This window comes from Talpa occidentalis, unplaced genomic scaffold (assembly GCF_014898055.3).
Source record: "Talpa occidentalis isolate TD23 unplaced genomic scaffold, MPIMG_talOcc4v2.1 talOcc4.9, whole genome shotgun sequence".
Lineage (NCBI taxonomy): Eukaryota > Metazoa > Chordata > Mammalia > Eulipotyphla > Talpidae > Talpa > Talpa occidentalis.
Window position 1 is genome coordinate 105,350,697 of NW_023605305.1, and position 20,197 is coordinate 105,370,893.

Here is a 20,197-nt window from a genome sequence, read left to right on the forward strand (position 1 = left end):
AGTTAACCAATCTCCCTGTTGATTTACCCTCTATCAGAGTCACAATAACAACTTATTGAAGGCAAATTAGACTCAATGAACTCCATATGAAACTTGTATAAACCATACTTTACTTTTAACCAATGTGACAGGGTTAAGAATTTCTAAAGACAGGGCCTCCTCTGGTGGTGCAGCAGTTGAGCGCTGGGCTGCAAAGCTGCCTGCAGCCTCTGCCGCACTGGTTTGATCCCCAGTGAGGGTCCCATATGGCGCACAGACCTCTCCTGCCACCCGCTGCTCCCCTCAGCAGTGTATTTCATCGTTCTGCCTGTTTTGCTCCCCACTCTGGCTCTGGTGAATTCTCTCACTCTCCTGCACTTCTGACTGTACCCAGTGCTTGTATAAATAAATAAATAAATCTTTAAAAAAAAATTTCTAAAGACATATGAGATGGGATATGGCCCAACAGCTAAGGTGGGACTAAGAATGTGTGCACACAGACAAATATTTCTAAAAACATTCCATTACCAAAAAAATCAATTTTTAAAAGAACTAATGAAATCAAAAAAACAAATTTAAGTATGCTACCAAAGACCAACTTTCTCCTAGAAAATCAGCAAGTGCAAAAAAATATCAAAAATGAAGTACAGGGAGAATGAAGAATGATCAAAATAGTAAAAAAAATCCTTGAAAAATAAAACAGATAAAATACCTACGGAGTTGCAAAATATGTCCATAAAATGTGAATGGAAATTCCATTCGAATTCTCTTACATTTAGGAAAAATAACACCACTGTAAGTTGCACCTGCTCCTGTGCCATTATTTCTCTTTGCTGTGAACTCTACTTCTCCAGAAGCCCAGGAGTGAATTTTCTCTCTTTACCTTTTCATGGATTACCTCAATTTCTAAAGGCCTAAAAGCTTGAAACTCTGTCCCTCCTGCCAAAGTTCTAGTGAAGGTCTGCATCATTATTCAACCAGACTACTTTAGGAGTCCCTATAGAGCTTTTCCCCACTGGCAGATCACATAGATAGAAAGCTATCTCATGTCTGATCCCAATGTCTCCAGGATCTCAAGGTCCAGCTCACTCAGTTGCATCTTACACTCACATCATGAGGACTCTGCAATACCCCAACATTACACATGGATCCCCCTTCCATATTTTCCTACATGACTTTCCTCTGTCAAGAAGGCCCTTTCCTTCTGCTTGGAATCAGAGCAGTACGATCATTAAGAACATGACTTTGAAGTTAGACATGCATTGTTTTAGATCCATGCTCCATAGCCTACGAGCTATGATCTATTTCAGTATCTGTGAGCTTCAGTTTTTTTGGTCATAAAATAAGATAAATACCAATATCACAGGGTTGCTGTGAGGATAGAGTAAAATGGTAACAAAGATACAGCATTGTAAGTGCCTCATAAATAACTCCTCCTATTTTCTGTCTAGACTCAATGTAAGGATTACCTTCAAGGTAACTTCCTCAACCACAAAGGGTAGAGTTGACCCCTTTCTCTTGCCTTCCTCCACAATTTTCATTTGTCAATTATTGCACTTGGCTGCTGTATAATAAATTGCAATAATTTATTTAAGTATTTACATCTGCTGCAAAAATGAGGCATTATTGAAAGACTTTGGCTTTAAAGACTCTTCAAAAAAAAATATATATATATAGACAACCTTAAGCAAAGGTATAATGAAATTCAGGTTGTTATGTTACAGGAATTACAATATCTAGCTACAGAACACTTAAGAAAATAAATGCAAGTAAGTCGAAAATCATAAATTATGTTTAGCATGCAGTTATGAACAAAGTTTGATATATATAGTCATGAACACCAGAAAATATATCCATGTATACTATATCTGGGTATATCTATAAAACTGTATCTATGTATGTGTTTACACTCATATTAGGACTACATTAGAAAGAATTTTTTAAAAATACTACCCAAAAGTTTAAATATAAGTCTCTGGAGCTCTGGAGGAATACTTGAGATAGCACAGAAAAGGTCAGTTTCAGCTGTGCAACTAGATTTTCATTTCTGGAAATATAATTCTCATAGCTATACCAAACGGGGATGCAAAATCAAAGCAATGTTCTTTGCATGTTTTTCTTTGCATGTTTTTATCTCTTTATATATACAATTAATATACATACTATATATTATCATATAATATATAGTATATATATATTATATATAAGCAAAACATCACTCTGCAAAAGATAACACACACACATTATATTTAGCGATAAGCGATGTTATAGAATTAGAGAAATTTTAGAGTTTCAAAAACTGAGTCTGAGTTAAAGGACTATTCCAAGGTGTTTTGGTGGAAGAAGTAGAACTAGAATCTAGTTTGAATTTAATTTGAATGAATATGCATTAGTACCTCCCCCCACTAGGTCTTCATTATTTCAAAGTTTTCTTACCACCCTACCAAAATTTGCTTCCTCCAGTAGTTTGTTTTACTATTTCCTCAATGGCACTTATCACTAGTTACAATCATCTTGTTTATTTATATTTTACTAGTTTTGTTTCCTGAACTCAAGTAACACCTATGGCAAGGGGTTTTGCCTGTTCACACAGATAAAGCAGCACTTGGTACCCACCTTGCAGACTAAGCAGCCAGCATTTCAGGGATGAAGGAAAGATGACTGAACTGCTCAAGAGAAGCACCTCTGAGTGAGCCTCAGGCCTGCACCTCACTATCTGCTTCACCCCAGATTCTGACACATTCCTCATGACAATCCTAGGAGGTAGGGATCATCACCAGGGCTACTTTATAAGTCAAAACATGGAGGCTCTGAGAGGTTGCATAACCTTCCCACACAGGCATCTGGGGACAACGCAGGATGAGACCCAAGTTTACTTGATCTCAAAATGTCATAAAGAGATGGAGGAGGAGAACTAATTTAATGTGTCAGGGTTAAATTTCTGGAGGACAAAGAAGGTTTAAGGTCCAGCTGGAACTGAGGAAATAGGCAGAAACAAGTCAGGAAGGTTAGACTTTGGGGAATTCAACATATCCAAACCCAGAGCTCCAGATAAAGCCACATCCTCAAACCTGAAGTTGTGTGTACAAGTGTGTGACCTTGAAGTAAGTCACTAACAACAAAAGAGAGGGGTATGTGGGGAGGAAAGGACTCCAGATAAAGGAAACAATATGAATAAATATTAATCTGAGAATGATTATGGCTTTGGTAATTTGGTGAGACTGAAGCATGGGAGTAGAGGAGGGTAGAAAAGTGAGAAATATGGTTAGAAAGTGGTTCGATCAAGGGGTGAAGAAAATGTGGTAGATGCTTAGAATATAACAGACATAAGAAGAAAGGAAATCCTGCTGTTTGTAACAAAACAAGCAAACTTTGAGGACATTGTGCTAAGTGTGTAATAAGGGAGACAGAGAAAGACAAATACTGAAATAATCCTACTATTATGAGGAATATCTAAAAGCCAGACAACATAGAAATGAATTTTCATTGGTAGTTGCAGGAATCAGAGACTAAGGAAAACAGATATTGTCAAAGGATATTAACTTCCAGTTAAAAGATGAATAAATTCTGGGGTTCTATTGTAAAGTATTATGATTGTAGTTAACAAAACTGTATTGTGTACATGAAAGCAGATCTCCAAAGTTCTCAGTATAAAAAAAAAAATAAGTTAACTATGTGAGGTGGTAATGTAACTAATCTTATTGTGGCAATCATTTCACAATATATATGTAACCCAAATCATCACACAGTATACCTTAAGCATATACAATGTTATGTCAATTATATCTCAATAAAGTTGGGAGAAAAAGACAGACAAGGGATATGACCATGAAAAAACTTGCAGATCTAAAAAGAACTCATGCAACTCAACTAAAAGAAAACAAACAACCCAATTTGAAAAATGGGCAGAAGAGGTCAGAAAAAAAAAAAAAAAGGGCAGAAGAACAAAATAGACGTGTCTTAAAAAAATTAAAGAGCGACCTCCCTAATGGCACAGGGGTTAAAGACACAGCGCTATCAAGCTATTGCCAGCCACTGCAGCACAAATTTGAACCCCAGCCAGTCAGGGGGCTACCCACATGGCACAGCAGACCTCTCCTGTCTTGCCTGCTGCTCCCTTCAGCAGTGTATTTCAATAGATCTGCCTGTTCTGCTCCCCACTCTGTCTCTGGTGAACCCTCTCACCCCCACACCTCTGGCCTGTACCCCAGTTCTTATATGCATAAATAAATCTTTAAAAAAAATTTAAAGACATATAGATTGATCAAAGGCACACAAAAAAATTCATCATCATTTATCATCAGGGAAAGACAAAAAAACCATAATAAGGCACGATGTCACACCCATGATAATGATGCATATTAAAAACACCAGAAACAAGTGTTTATGAGGATGTAGAGGAAAAGGAACCTTCAATCCACTGTTGGTAGGAATGTAGACTGGTTCAACCTCTCTAGAAAACAGTATGGAAATTTCTCAAAATATTAAAATTGATCTATCATATAATCCAACAATTCCACCCCCCAGTATCTACCCAAAGAATATAAGACACGTATTTGAAGGTGCATGTGCATTCCAATGTTCATTGTAGCACTATTTACAACAGTGAAAGTATAGGAACAACCTAAGTGGCCAAAAACGGATGAGTGGATAAAGGAGATATGATGAACAAACACAATGGAATACTATTTGACTATTAAAAAAAAAAGGTAAAATCTAGCTATTTACAACATGGATGGAACTGGAGGGAAATATGCTAAGTGAAATAAATGAGGAGAAAGACAAATACTGATGATTTCACTTACATGTGGGAAACAGAAAAACAAAGCAAAGGAGCAGACAAAAACTAAACTGAAACTAAACTGAAACCCTAGAAAAATGACTGTAGATTTGAGGTCACCAGAGGGAGGGGGTAAAGGTAGGGAACAAATCGTGGGGTGGAAGGAATTGAAACAACTATGTAGAGGACTATGGGTATTTTGTTAGTGGGTGTGCTGTGGTAACACACATTTAAAGGGGTGTGAACCTGTACATCTGAATCATATGTAACACAATGTTGTAAGCCAGTATTACCTCAATAAACAAGTGAGGAAAAAATGATTAACCTTGAATGACTTGTAAAAAGAATTACATTTTTTGTCTGGTACAAGCAACAGATACACTGTCAAGTTTTAAACCAAGGCTTAACATTATCAGATTTATGTTCCTGCAGGATTACTCTGAAGATCAGGTTGGAGTGACTCAAAAATTAAAGACAGAGAGATAATTAATTAGGAGCCTAATTAATAAAAATCTGGGTGATATCCTGATGATAAGATCCTTAACTAAGGCAAAAGCAAAAAGAGTTAAGGAAAGGGATGGGAATTAGAGGCAGTTATATCTCTTTAGTTCCTGTCAGGGTGAAAAAAATGAAATAGCTTTATCCAAAAAGAAAAGGTTTCAAAGAGAAAAAAAAAAAGGAGTTCAGTTTTATACATAGCCTGTTTGCATGTTTGAAGTGATCATGTACCTAGCTACTCATATACAAAATTGAGAAATCCTAGGCTAAGCAAAAGTTTTCTTTACTTCAGGACTTATCAGTGCCTTTACTAAGCTAAATCCCATAGACAGAGGATACAAATGCAGTGGTCGCCAAACTTATTCCAAGAAGAATGTTTTTTCCCAGATAATCTATTAAGTTTCTCAGGGCAATGAAATCCTTGGAATTATTTAGGAAATGCTATGCTAGAAAGTTTCAACTATATTAAGGTTAGAGAACAGTAAGGAGTTTTTGAAATGGCTACAACAATTAGAAAGCCAACCCCCAAAATAAACTTGAATGGTCACTAAGGTGTAAAGAGTGATCCTTGAATGACTCAGATCCTAGAGTTCTATAAGACCTTCTATAAGGTAAGAATGGAAAAATCTGCCTAGTATTCAGTCTCCCTGTGAATATACTAAAGACAGTATAATAGATGTAAAGATTGCTGAAGAGAACATTGCTGTCCATCTCTGTGTTAACAGCTAATCAGATGTACACATCAGAGAAAGCTAGAAGCTGTTGCCCACTTCTCTGCTCAAATAAACAAAAAAGAGGCCTCAGAATAAGCTTTCTTTGTTCCAGAAGGAATCACTGAAGAGCTCTCCTTTAGTTCTGTAAATACAAACACATCACCCACTGCTAGGGGAAAAAAGTAAAAAAGTAAAGGCCTGTATGAGTTGATGGAAGTGGACTCCTCACGGTACCCCAAGTAGGCTGAGCCTGCCCTTGGCTGCAAGCTGGCTGATTTGTAAGAAAAGTACAGGACCTTCTGGAAGGAAAGAGACCCAAGATCCCAAATGCTATGCCAATGGAAGTTAGTGTCCCTGGAGGAGCCAAATGAGGAGGTCCTGATCCAAGCTTGCTGGCAGAAAAGGATGCCAGGAGTCCCTAGAGATAATTCACTGCAAACCCAGGGTCATGGTAGAGGCCAAAATACTGTGGAGATTGAAGCAAGCTGGTTTGAGAAGTGTGGGGCTGAGTGGGGCTGGAACTACAGGGGCATGGCAGTGTCAGAGAACAACCATGTGAAGGAACCAGGCAAGGCAATCTCCCACTGCACCCCACTAGTAAGCCATCCGGTGGAGAGTGGTTGTTCCTTGTGGTGCTTGGCAACAAGACTGATTGATTAGGGTCCTAAGGGCTCCAAAAGCCTTGAACATTCTTGACACAATTTAGGGAGGGAAATATTACAAGAGCAAAATGCCAACTTTCTATTAAGAGTGAGAGTTCAAACACATAATTGTGAAAATAGAGATTATATTTATATATCAACACAACTCATCCTGGTTATATACAGGTATATGGGGAAATGTTTCTATGTTGTTGATCAGCACACCTGCCGTAGTCAATAAAGACCGTTAAGGTGTGGTCCCTGAAGCCAAGCCACCTGCATCCTATGAGAAATTCAGGAATCTTTGGGTGGAAGGATTATCTTATAACTGGGAAAGCCTAGCATAGTTCCAGGGGATGCGCAGTAGTAGGAAACCATTACAGAGTCTCAATTATCAAGTATCATTGTGTCTGGATACACAGGTGCTCCGCAGAGTGAGCTTCCCAGAACACACATGGACTAGGATGGAGGTGGGGAGATTAACCAGGCACAAATGCTGAGATTTGACCTGGAGTAATAGCACATTCTGGGCAGGAAGGGGTCCTTGTACCCTTATACATACACACTAAGGTATACAAGCAAGGCTGGGAAGGGTGAAAACATACAAACTATAGAACACAGCCTGAGCAAATACTCTTATGTGACATAAGGCATTACAGATGGGACAGAAATTTGAGCTCACAATGCAAAGACAGCTTGATGGTAGCAGGTCTCTGCTAATAAGCCATAGAGGGGAAAGTAAACACTAAATCCTCTTAGTGGAGATAGTACAGACAATGGTGAAATTGTAAATTTCCATCATACCAATAATTTTTAAAGTCTTTTTCTACATTAATCATTTCATCTTTCGCTTTGTTTTCTCAGCATGCTCACATTTATTTTTAAATGGCAATGTATTTAAGGAGCTAAAGAACCTAACCACCTCTAATCCTAAATCTGAAGTAGATGCTATTTTGTTTTATATCCTGAGGGGCTTGAAGGGAGAGGGGACTTGATGAATGTTGAGGTATCAGCTACCATCAGTAATAGTTTCATTGCCAATCTCTCAGCAAAACTCCATGTACAAAAAAGAAATGAAACATTCTTATGACAAAAACTTAGGAAAATACAAGATATAAATAATTATATGTGTGCATATATACATACATTCTCATGTATATTATGATTTTCTTAATCTGAGCCAGAAATAAAATGAGTTTTGAGAAAATTCCACTAGAGTTTTTGACTTTTTACATAGTCACATTCAGAACTCTGAATGATCTATATTTATCCAAGTACTGATTCCAAACTGGATCTAAACTGGTTCACTCAAACACTTTTGAGAAATATGCCAGACTTTTCACATAAATCAATCTCATTTTCACAACAATTCCGTATGATAGGAATTATCCCATTTATAGATAAGGAAACTAAGGAGTAAAGGCACCCCTCAATGATTACAAGGAATCCCCTAGAGTTTTCTTAAAGTCATCTTCAAATTATTCTGCATGGTCCAAATATATAAATGTAGTGTGGGGTGCAAGAAGAGTTCCCAGTCAGCAGAGGCACGCACACCCATTCTCATAAAAGTGTAGATATCAGGCAAACATGTGAAGGATGTCATAGGACTTTGAGAATTTCTTCCAAACCCGAAGATCTATGATTCTCCCTGAGTCAATGGTAAGGAATAGAAGCATTCACTAAGATGTTGGGACAACACATCTCTTTGATTGTTTACATGCTGTAAAACAGAGATGTTCTAGGATGTTCTCTTCACAATTTTGTTTTGATATATGATATATGATGAAAGATGGAGAGGTTACCAAATAGCCTCCAAGTTGGAGGAACATTAGTTAACAGAAGCAAGGTTAACCCAACTGCACACTGAAATCACCTGGCTGACAAAGCTGGGTGTGTCACTTAGATTTCTCTTGCATTAAGTTGAGAAAACTGACATGAGAAAAAATGGAAGACATGGGCTCATGGTCTGGAAAAATCCAGAGATATATGTATTTGACTTTGGGTACAGCTTAATTCCAGCGAGGGAGGATGCCACTGGGCTCCTCCCTAGCTGTACTCCCTCCTAACTGTCTGTTTTGAAAATTCATGTGGTGCCCAGATGACTGTAGCTCCTCCAAGCCCTACAGACTCAAATTCACACACTTCCATAGCAAGAGGACAGCAAAATAAAACTGTCCCTGCAAATGTCCTAATACATCATACTGGCCCCAATCCCCAAACTGTCCCATATCTGAATTGATCACTACTAAAGGGATGGGAATCTAACTGATTAAACCATCCAAACTACATAACTAAAAAAGGGTGGTTTCTCGAAGGAGATCAGAGGATGTAACAGAAGAAAGGAGAAAGATATTTTTATTCAAAATAAAATGTTAACCCTATGCCACACTAGGAAAAAAAACAGCTATTTCCTAACCTTTCCTCTCCAGTATCATTAATTCTCACACTCAATTCAAAATCCAGTCCCTATGTTGACTATGAATCTGAAACCCATCAAACTAGTGATTAGAGTTGTAGCAAAAGTGATATAAAAGTAATAACAGCTAATATCTATCAAGTAATATTGGACCTAGATACTCTGTTAAGTATTTCACATGCATTATTTCATTAATACTCACCTAACCACAACTTAAAGATGAGGAAACTGAAGCTCAAAGAGATTAAGTAACTTGCCCGAGACACATTCTAAAAAGGTATATAAATTAATTTAAATTGAGAGCCAACTCAAAAACTATGTTCTTACCCAAAACACACACGAATGTTCCTCTGGATAATGCTCTTGCCTGTATCCCTGACCTACCCCTAAGCCAGTGATCTACAGTGCCCTTCCCAAACCTTATCACATTGGTGATACTATCGAAGTGCTACTAAAATCAGCAGCAACTACCTTTGGCCAGGTGTGATTCTTTTTGATTCAGAAAACATATCACCTTACACCTTGCAAACTATTTTACAATACTTGAAACAACAGTCCTGAATTCTGTGGGTAGTAGGAAGCAGGCTCTTACCCCACCCCCAGCCACCAGAGGAAGGAACTGACTTCATCACTCATCTGGACAGCAGCAGCAACCTGATCTCAATTACTCACTAGAAATGGTCTCATTAAAGAAAAATCCCATGTGCTTCTGCATTATGAACGTGCCAACAGACAGCTCAGTAGGAAACGTTTCCAAACAGCAAAATCATTAATCAGAAAATGACAATCTACACAGTAACAAAAAATCCCTTACAGGAAACATGGAAGTGAGCAAATTCACAAACCCTGTTGCAATGTAAAAGGTAATATAATTAATAATTTGTAATACCACAGGGGGAAATTTTTTATTAAATTTCTTACAATAATGTGATTGTACCTTTTGTTTCTGTTACTAGAAAGTTAGAAAAGGATCCATCTTTTTTAAGGAAAGTAAATGATTTTTTTGGAATTGCACAGAGACAAGCCCAAAGTCATAGAAGTGCTGTGGTTCTTAAAAGGGGATCCAAGCTCCCCTCAAACTCAGTTTAGGAATAAGACTCAGCAGTGTCAGACAAGGACTATCTCCATCAAGAAACCTGTTCAATATTCAGCAATCCTGAGAGAGTGTAGAATTTAACCTCAAGGCATCTGCTGCCCTAAAATGAGTTCAAGTTACTCACTCATTCCTTATTCCTGTGGGTGATTTTTTTTAATCAAAATATACACAAAGCATTCAGAACTATTCTAATTTTATTGACAGAGTTGAATCGAAATGAATACCCTATAACATTGAGTAAAGAGTTCAACTGAAGGAATCAAAAGTTACACTGAAAGACAAAATTTAAGTCCTTCTAGAGTTCCCAAAACATGTGCTCTTCATCAACCCATAAGTTAAAAGAAAAATTATCATTCCTGTTGATCAACACATTCCCAGGACTTTCCTAATTTCCAAAGGGAAACACCCATATCAAAGCCTCTCATAGGAATTTATGATTCAAGCAGAACCCTAAATCTAGCTTCTCTTTCTAAATATAATTGGATGCCAAGTGACAGATCACTTGTGCATTTCAATTTCATCAATATCCCTTTGGTCTTTCTCCTTGAAGTTCGTATTTTCCATGAGCACTCACACAATAGCAATTCCCAAAATAAAGGCAACAGACACGAAAAATACAGAAGTCAGAAGACCTGAGCTCCAGAGCCTGCTCTGTCCCCAAACAAGGAGACCTTAAAATTATCATTCTTCTTAGCTCCCTTAGTTTCCTCATCTGAAATTATCTCTTTCTCAAGACTATTATAAGAATCAGATGTGGTCAGTGATATGAAACATTCTGAAAACTTCAGAATGTCATAAAAATAATATTGTTATCACAATCAATACAGTCTTAAACCAAAAAAAGGTACTAAAGAGACATGAATCCTAGATTCATTATCTGTATAAACTGAGCAGAGAGGGGAGCACAGAAATATATTTTTCATGATAAGATAACTGAGAATTGAATAAAACCCCAAAGAATGGAGAGAAATAAAGCAGCCCATTGAACCTATTAAAATATACATTCACAATATGTGGAATTATTATGTCTCTGAATTAACACCCCTCATATTTTTTTCAAAATGAAGATTTAAAACTGCATTAATGTTCCCAGCTCCACCATTTACAAGCTAGGATGTATAAATAGGGACAACAGCAATACTCACATGGTGATACGGGTATAAGGGTTGAGTGGCTGTGTGCAAAGCCCTTTAGCACTGTGCCAACACATAGTGCCAGCTACTGGGAATATTTGCTCCATGGGATAGAAAAGAAGTATTAGCCAGATCTCGGTTCAAATTATTGTTCCATCTCTGCTGGATATGTGATTTAAGGCACAGGTTTCCCATAATGAGGAAAATAATAGTTCTCAGACTTCTTAGGGTTGTTATGAGGCTTTTAGAAATAATATATATGAAGACTGACAACAGATCTGGTATAGCCAAAGTGCTCAGTAACTGGGATATTGGTGGCTCTGTTTAGAGTGATAATATCTAACAGTAATACTAGTAAATTATGAAGCAGTGCCCCAAATTCTTTCATTTTATTGGTTTATTTAGAACTGTACCAACTACAGTTTGAAAAGACAGCTGCAATAATCTTGGCAGCAGTGAAACTGTATGTGATTTAAGTGTCAGGTATAGGATCAAGTTCTCAGCCACACTCTCAAGTTCAATTCTGCTTCAGACTCACCACTGCCAAATATTTTAAGCAGTTAGAAATTTATTCACCCTTGAGAAGCTACAGTTTGTTTCTTTACATTCAACTTTTTATTATCTCAATTATCCCACAAGGCTTCCATTGCCTCATCAATGAGCATGCTGCGTTATTTCACCAGAATGAGGCCTTGTGTTTCTAAGCAATTCCCAAGATCTCCCAGGCTCCATCAACACCAGTTCTTCTTACCAGCTTGAATGAAAAAATGAAGATCTCATGAAAAGCTTTGAAGTCAAGACTATTTTGTCATTTTTCATTTCCCCATCATTTTCATTTTACATTTCCCCAAAAGAGGTGAAGAAGAAACGAAAATCAAAAATTGTTTTAATGGGGGGAAGGCTAAAAGAATAGAAAAAGAAACATTTTTGATGATTTTCAGGACCAACAGCTTAGAGGATTAACCACTTCCCGGGGGTTCACACGGTGGCTTCCCCACATTTGCTGTAGTTCAGCATATAATACCCTATATTTCTGTCTCACTTTGTGTCATGTATTCCCAATGCCCAGCAAACCCATTCACTGCCTGGTGTTTTGCTTATAACTGAAACAGTATATCTATGAAATCAAATCAAATTATCACTCTCAAATAGCCTGGAGATGAAATACTAGCACCTGAATTACAATAGTAAGGGCAAACTTCTCAATATCACTTAGATTTTTTTTTCCTTCTTATGTGCTGATTTTCTTAATGCAATTATTTTATCCAGGATTGAAAACAATGTCACCTTAATTACCCGACTCTTCTATGGATTTTCACATGCAAGAAGTTTAATTGTGTATCCATTCACTTCAAAATATAGGACTGTAAATTTTGAAAGGATGACTCCTTTCACCTATCATACACAAGTATTTAATGTACACAGATCAGTAAACATGAAAGCAATTTCTGTGTGAAAAATATTGAAATCTGACAAATCCCCCATGATTCTGCTGAAATGCAAGTGGGAGGAGTTATTCAACAACCTCAAACATTTCAGTGATTCCTATTTTCTCCAAGCCATCTACCAAAGTGTCAAAACAGAGAGGACCACCAGGACATCCTTAACTTCCAAAAATTAGGAGCCTTTCAGATATTGAAAAGAGCAGAAGGAAAGAATACTGGACATCAGACTTGGACCCAACAAACTATCTAAAGGAAGTAAAAATGCAACCCTATCCTCTGAGATAACCAGCAGGAAAAATTGTATCTGGATAAAAGATGCCCCTTATACTATTTTAAATTAATACATAACCCTAATCTTATTTCAACAACTGTTGCTCCCATGTGTTTTGTTTTGGTTGGTTGGTTGGTTGGTTTTGACAAAATCACCTACATGTAAAATTTAATTATATAAGACAGGCATCTAGGCCCTAAAGTCACATGCCCCATGTCCTACTTCAATAAGATGAAACAATAAATATTTAATTAAAAGTTCTCCAATTGAAAATACATTAAAAAATAAAATGCAATTACCTTTCCAAAGTCACGAACATCAAACAAGTCAAATGCCTCAAAGAGTTCACTCTTTCTCATGCCAAATGTCTCACAGCAGGCTGTCAGGAATGTCCTTATGTTCTTCAGACAGAGAAACTGTGGAATGAAAGGTAGATGTTAATACAGAGTGAATCATCTGAATGCTAGCTATCCTCTGCCATGTGCAGAATGCTATAAAAACAAGGAATAAACAGTCAGCTGTGGGGACTGCTTTTCAATTACTCCTTCAGTATTTTTTTTTTTATTTATTTGTTTGTTTGTTTTGTTTATACATGCACTGGGTACAGTCAGAAGCGCGGGAGGGTGAGAGAATTCACCAGAGCCAGAGCGGGGAGCAGAGCAGGCAGAAGGACCGAAGTACACTGCTGAGGGGAGCAGCGGGCGGCAGGAGAGGTCTGCGCGCCATGTGGGACCCTCCTCTGGTGGCCGGGGAGCAGCCGAGGATCGAACCGGCGCTGCAGAGGCTGCGGGCAGCTTCGCAACCCAGCGCTCAACCGCCGCGCCACCGGGGAGGCCCACTCCTTCAGTATTTATTTAGTGCCCTTCACAGCACAGGTGATACCACTGTGAATGAGACAGACAAAATTCTCCCCTCATGAAGCTATCATTCTAGTAAGAGAAGACAGAAAAAAGAGGTAACTCAGCAACAAGAGCAAAAAAAAAAAGTCTTTATTTTCACACAGCGGTAAGTGAACTAGAGAAAATGAATGCCAGGAGAAGGGATCTGGATAGCTGGGGGTAGTTTCTGGGGACAGCATAAATGGGATGGTTAGAGACAACATCACTGAAGAGAAGATGGTTAAGCAGAGACGTAAAGGTGGTAAAGGAGACAGCCATACAGATTTACAGGACAGGAAATTCCAGCCTAAGGTCACAATGCAGACTTTAAGATGGCAGCATCAGAGGTGTGTCTCAGGCATAAGTGATAAATAATGTACGTTGGGCACAGTAGTGATAAGGAGTAAGTATAGCAGCAGGTCACTGATAGATAACGGGGTCACATAAAGACGTGCCTTGTGGGTCACTGATTTTACTCTGACTGAAAGGGAACTCACTGGCAGCTTCAGAGGCGGAGGAGGGATATGATCTAATAGTTTTAAGAGGGTCTTTCAGGCTGATATTTGAGTATTGAAGGAAAGGGGCTGGATCAGGGGTGGATACAGGGAAGTCAGAAATCTATTGCACCCATCCAGGTGAGAGATAACTGTGGTAAGACCAGGTGTTGCATTTTAACTACATTAAAAGTCAGATACCTCTTACTCATCCGATGGGGGTTGGGGGAACAGACACCTGGATATATGAGTGTGGAATTGTGCAGATATGTACTCCAGACATAAACTTGGAAGTTTAAGTATAAAGAATGCTTAACCATAAGATTGTTGGAGGTGACTTTAGGGGAAAGCATAAGGGACCTGGGGCCAGGTGACTTTAGGTGGGGAAACAAGGATGAGCTGCAAAGAGTCTGAAAAGGGTGACTGGAGAGGAAGGAGAACCACCTGGAGAATGTATTTTTCCTGACGCCAAGTACAGAAAATGTTTCAGGAAAGAGATAAACAGTCGGCTGCTGCAGATGATCAAGTAAGATTCTGATCAAGAGCTGTCCAGCAACTTGGCAGTGTGAAAGTCCCAGGTACCCCTCGACAAAAGCAGGTTCTGTGGGGACCCCCCCGGTGGCGCAGCAGGTTGAGCGCAGTGCTGTGAAGCTGTCCACAGCCTCCGCAGCACAGGTTTGATTCCCAGCCAGCCAGGGAGATATCCACATGGCGCGGCAGACCTCTCCTGTCTCACACGCTGCTCCCCTCAGCAGTGTTTTCAGTCTATCTGCCTGTTCCGTTCCCCACTCTGTCTCTGGTGAATTCTCTTACCCTCCTGTGCCTCTGGCCTGTATCCCCATTCTTGTATAAATAATTTTTTTAAAGTAGGTTCTGTGTTGAGGATGGAGATGAAAGGCTGCTTGGAACAGGTCCAAGTGACAACAGGAAGAGGAGAAGACATGATGATACAACAGCAGTGCTTGATATTTTTCTGCAAAGGGAAACAAGACTGAGGAGGTAGCCAGAGAGAAATACAGGTCAGGGACAGGTTCTTTGAAAACAATGGAAGTTGTTGAACATGTTTCTGTTTTGATGGAAGTAAATCTGGTAATGAAAGACAGCCCTCACCTCCCAAGCTGTTAGTGCAGGCCTTCTCAAGATGTGTCACTTTGGCATGTGGACTATTTGGAGTTGAGGTCAACTGAGGTTCTGCAGGCCCACAAGGAACTTTTACCACTTCTTTAACTACCCAGAGGAAGGAATTAGGGGTTTTATCAGAAATAACCTCTCTTTTAGAGAAAACTAACTATAGGAGGACAACATCTAATTACAGAGCATCTGGCCTTTGTCACTTAAGTCACACACCCCCACCTTTGTCATGCAAGCCCCTCTCTGCTCTCCCTGAAGCCCCAGACTCAACTCAGGATTTATACCCTCATTCACCTCACTGGTCTTGGAGCCCATATGTATGTGGATTACCCATACATATGTAAGTAAATTTGGGTCCTCCTGCCCACTACTGATCTGATACATAGCTGATTATTCCACCAGCCCAAGAAGTGCCTAGGGAGGTCAGGAGGGAATTTCCTTTCTATCCCTACAGGAGAAAGGGGAAAGCTGTCATGCAAGAAAGGACAGGGCCTCCCTGGTGGTGCAAGGGATTAAGTCTCAGCACTATGAAGCTATCCTCAGCCACTGCAGCACGAGTTCGACCCCTGGCCAGGGAGCTGACCCACATGGCACAGCAGACCTCTCCTGACTTGCCCGCTGCTCCCTTCAGCAGTCACCCCAGTGGAAAGTCACCCTAGAGGAAATCCTGAGGGAGGAGAGGGGAAGGGGCCAGTGCTCAAGTTGAGGAGAGGGGCGCAAAGAGCACCTCCACTCATCAACACTAACAGGAGGAGAAGAGAGAGCTTAGACAACACAAACACCAACAGAATTTACTTTCATTACGCAAAAAATTCAGATTGAAGCAAAACTCAGATTGAAGCAAAATACAAACATACACTGAAAGCAAAATTAATCTTTTTGGAAACATTAGCCGCGATGCACACAAATAAAAAAAATATTAATCTTCAATAAATGAGAGTCCTGTTTTTCATAAGCACTGTATATGTTTCATTTTTGTTTTATTTTTTATCTTCTTTTCTTTTAATTTGCTGAAACCTATTTTATTTCCTCTGCATCTGAAGCATTCAGCTTTTTCACAGGCTTAACTCAGACACAGTTTTTACCCTTTACAGGAATCCTCAGAGGTTTAAATATTTCAGGAGGGGTTAAAAACACACGGGAAGCATCATCAACCATTGCAGCAGCCAATCGGCACACACAGTTGCTGCTCCCACTTTAAAAAATTTATAAGAGACCTTATGACACAATCACTCTGCATGTAGCTCTTCCACACAGAATTGCTTATTTACAGATTAAAAGCCTTGCATTCTGCCAAGATAGACAATAATTACTCTCTTGGGAATTATGCAACTGCCCTCTTGCAATATTTTTTACATAATTAAGTGCCCAACTCATAGCTCATCAAGGAACAAAGCATAATTGCACATGCCACCCTCTGAAGATTCTCATCAAATCTCCCCCCCCACTGGCTGCCCCTTCCATGTAGGAAAAACTACAGAGACTTCCAATAAACAGCCTTGATCGCTAATTCAGAAAATAAAGTGTTATTACTGAAAGCAAAATAAATATATATAGGAAATGTGGTCATCATTACATGTATACAAGAGATCTAAAAACAGACTACCCCTCACTTCTAGAACCAACCTTAACTTTATTTGCTCCTTAACTATCTCAATTTCATTAAATTCAATATATATATATATATATATATATATTGAATTCAACTGTCAAGCCTAAAGTTAAAAGAACAGTATAATGAACACTATCTACTCAACAACTATAACATACTGCCATGTGTACTTTTGTGTTCCAACCCTTTCTCTATAAAATTTATTTTGCTGAACATTTTGGAAGTAGACATTATGGCATTTCACTAATAAATAACTGAAAGTGCAACTCATAGGAATAAGGACATTTTCCAATATACCCACCCACAAAACCATTGCCAGATCTAAGAAAATTAAAAACAATTCATGTTACCTAATATCCATTCCATCTTCTAATTTCCTCAATTGGCTAGCTAGTGTCTTTTTACGCTATTTTCCTCCAATCTAGGATCCAATTAAATTCTACCCATTGCATTTTGGTTACTTTATCTTTGCAGTATCTTATAGTCTAAAAATCCCTCTTTTTTTAAAAATGACATTTTTAAGATTTCAGACTGGGCCTTATAGAATGTTCCATATTCCTATTATTTCCCCCAGGGTATCATTAAACCTCTCCCTCCAATCTTTCTGTAAACTTAAAGCTAAATCTAGATTCAAGTTCAACAGCTGTGGCAAAAATACTTCATTCTGTACTTCAGAACTTCATATCTAACCACATCCGAAGGCACTAAATGTTAGGTTATTCCATTATTATTGACACTTAGTTTGATCACTTGGTTAAGACTGCCACTGCTACAGCTCTATTATAAAGATTTGGGTTCCCCGCTACCTTCTACATCACCACAAAACCTGAGGTGTTGACTTGGGTCCATGTTGCTGTCCTATTTCCCAATAACTTTTCATCATAAATTTAGTATCCACTGATAACTCTTCTTCCACTTATTCATTTGGAGCTGCAAAAGAGTTATTTTTTTTTTAATTCTATGATCCTATCCACATTTATTAGCTGGCATTCTTGCCTAAAGGAGAGCTTCCTCATTCCCTCCCACACCCACCTCTTCTGCTTATGTAATAAATCAGTTGCCATCATTATTCTTTTATATATTTATATTGTCCCAAATTTGGCTTCAGGGGATCTTGAGGTGCAAGGATGTTCTAGCTAAGGAGGACTATGCACACAAGAAAAAGACACGACAAACAAATGGGCTACTGGAAGCAGTGGAAGTGGTTTGAAAGGACCAGAACAGGGACAGTGAGAGCAAGACTGGAGAGGGACTTACATGGCATGCCAAAGGGAATTGGGCCTTATTCTGGAAGAAGTGGTAAAGTTAAAGGGTTTTAAGTACTCGAGTGGAATACTCAGCTTTGCATCTTATGCCTGCTGTTGCAGTAATTTTTTGAGTGTTTGCTAAGTACCTATGCTAAATGTTTATGCATTTAGTCCTCACAATAACTCAGTCAGAAAAGTTCTATTTTTTTTAACATGCATACTGAGGCTTAGACAGTCACCCACGTTCACATAACTACATTTGCGAGAGTAATGGAATCACAATTCAAAATTCAGACATTCTGGCTACAGAGTCTATATCATTAACTAATATATTACAGCTAGTTCAGTTTTGCAGTTCGCAGAACTAAATGATTTTTTTTCTCTTTGTCGGATAGATGATATGTGATAAGGAGGCAAGACAAGGATAATTAGGATTGTGGTCATATTTAATATAAAGATATGGCAATTTGAAGTAGGATGATAGAAGGAGGAATGCAAAGAACTCAATGTAATAGAAAAAGGGAAAATCTGGTAATTGATGAAATGTGAATGGGGTGGAAGGAGCAGGAAAGAAAGTAAGAATCGAAAATATACCTACACCTCTCTCTTGGGCACCGCATAGACAATGGGGGCGTTCACTGAAAATGACAATTTGGGGGAGAGGGTATGATAAGGACCACAGATTGAGCCAATTAATTCTTGTTTTCACATAACAAAAGTCTAGTAGTGAGAGGATTGCAGACTCTCTCAGACATACCCAGATACCCAGTGACACACAATATATTCTAATAACACAGCCTGCAACCACTGTGCCCACCCTCTCTGCTCCAACAAAAATATTTGAACAGCTTGCTTATTTATTACAAGTTGAAGAATTAAGGGAGTAGAAAACACTCCACTTAAATGCACATAACCTTCAAAGAAGAAAATTTAATACCATCAATTTCTAAGATATCCTAAAATTATACATCAGTTCAAAATTCTCTAGATTAGTTATCCGAACAGATGAAGCTAAGTGACTTTACAAGGTGCAGCCTCCATCAGCACCACTGCAATGCTAGTCAATACTTATACAGTCAATACAGAAAGGAAACATTTAAAGGTCAGACTGCTAGAGCTCACTACAAAACTCTGAATCCGGTTTCCCTCTACTCCTTTTATAAAGTGTATGGTTTCCTTTTCTGTGTGTGTGCAAGAGCCATTTTGACTTTTCAGTATGATATGAATGCACACAGAAGCACTTCCCTTTTCTTATTTGAAAGAATAAACATCCACTTCTCTAAAATTGCTAGCAGTCATGGACTACTTGTATTAACTAGGGCTCCATAACAGGAAAAACCTTCATGGTTTATTGCGAAATAAGCTATTTCAATCCCAACTTAGAAATTGTATCTTGTGGGACAGTCAATGATTTCTAATAGAGCTTCACAACCAGGGAGACCTGGTGACTTACGCTGTTTCACAAGACCCGCCCACAGCCAGGATCTCTGAAGAAGAAAGAAGTCCTCAGGGCCTCATGTCTTGGTGGAATACTGGTTACCCTTTTTGAAAGAGAAACTCTGAATTGAGAGCAGGCATCATTCAGATTATGAGTGGTCATTAATGACCGTCAGTTTAGAAAGGCACAGAAGACACTATGATGAAACCCACACACAAATATTAAGGTGCACAAGTTTTCTTTCTTAGCTGAGCCTCAGTTTTAACGTTGTCAAGTCTCTCCCTGATACCCCTATCACTTTAACTCCTCTTCTATCCTCCAAAGAACCCAGTCTACTCTAAGCTATCCTCAGGAAGGGAAATATTAACAAATTAAGTTTCTCCCTTCTGGGGTTTTCTCTTATTATATTTTTCCTTTATTTTTTT

The 20,197-nt window shown here is 38.6% G+C and overlaps 1 protein-coding gene across 2 annotated transcripts in view; it reads right to left on the reverse strand.

The window, feature by feature from the left end:
• Positions 1 to 20,197, reverse strand: part of VAV3 (vav guanine nucleotide exchange factor 3) — a 297,763-nt gene that overhangs the window by 224,089 nt on the left and 53,477 nt on the right. For both annotated transcript variants that reach the window (XM_037498172.2, XM_054690826.1), the window contains exon 2: positions 13,272 to 13,388. In XM_037498172.2, coding sequence (XP_037354069.1) covers positions 13,272 to 13,388 — 117 coding nt within the window. The remainder of the gene's footprint in view (positions 1 to 13,271; positions 13,389 to 20,197) is intronic.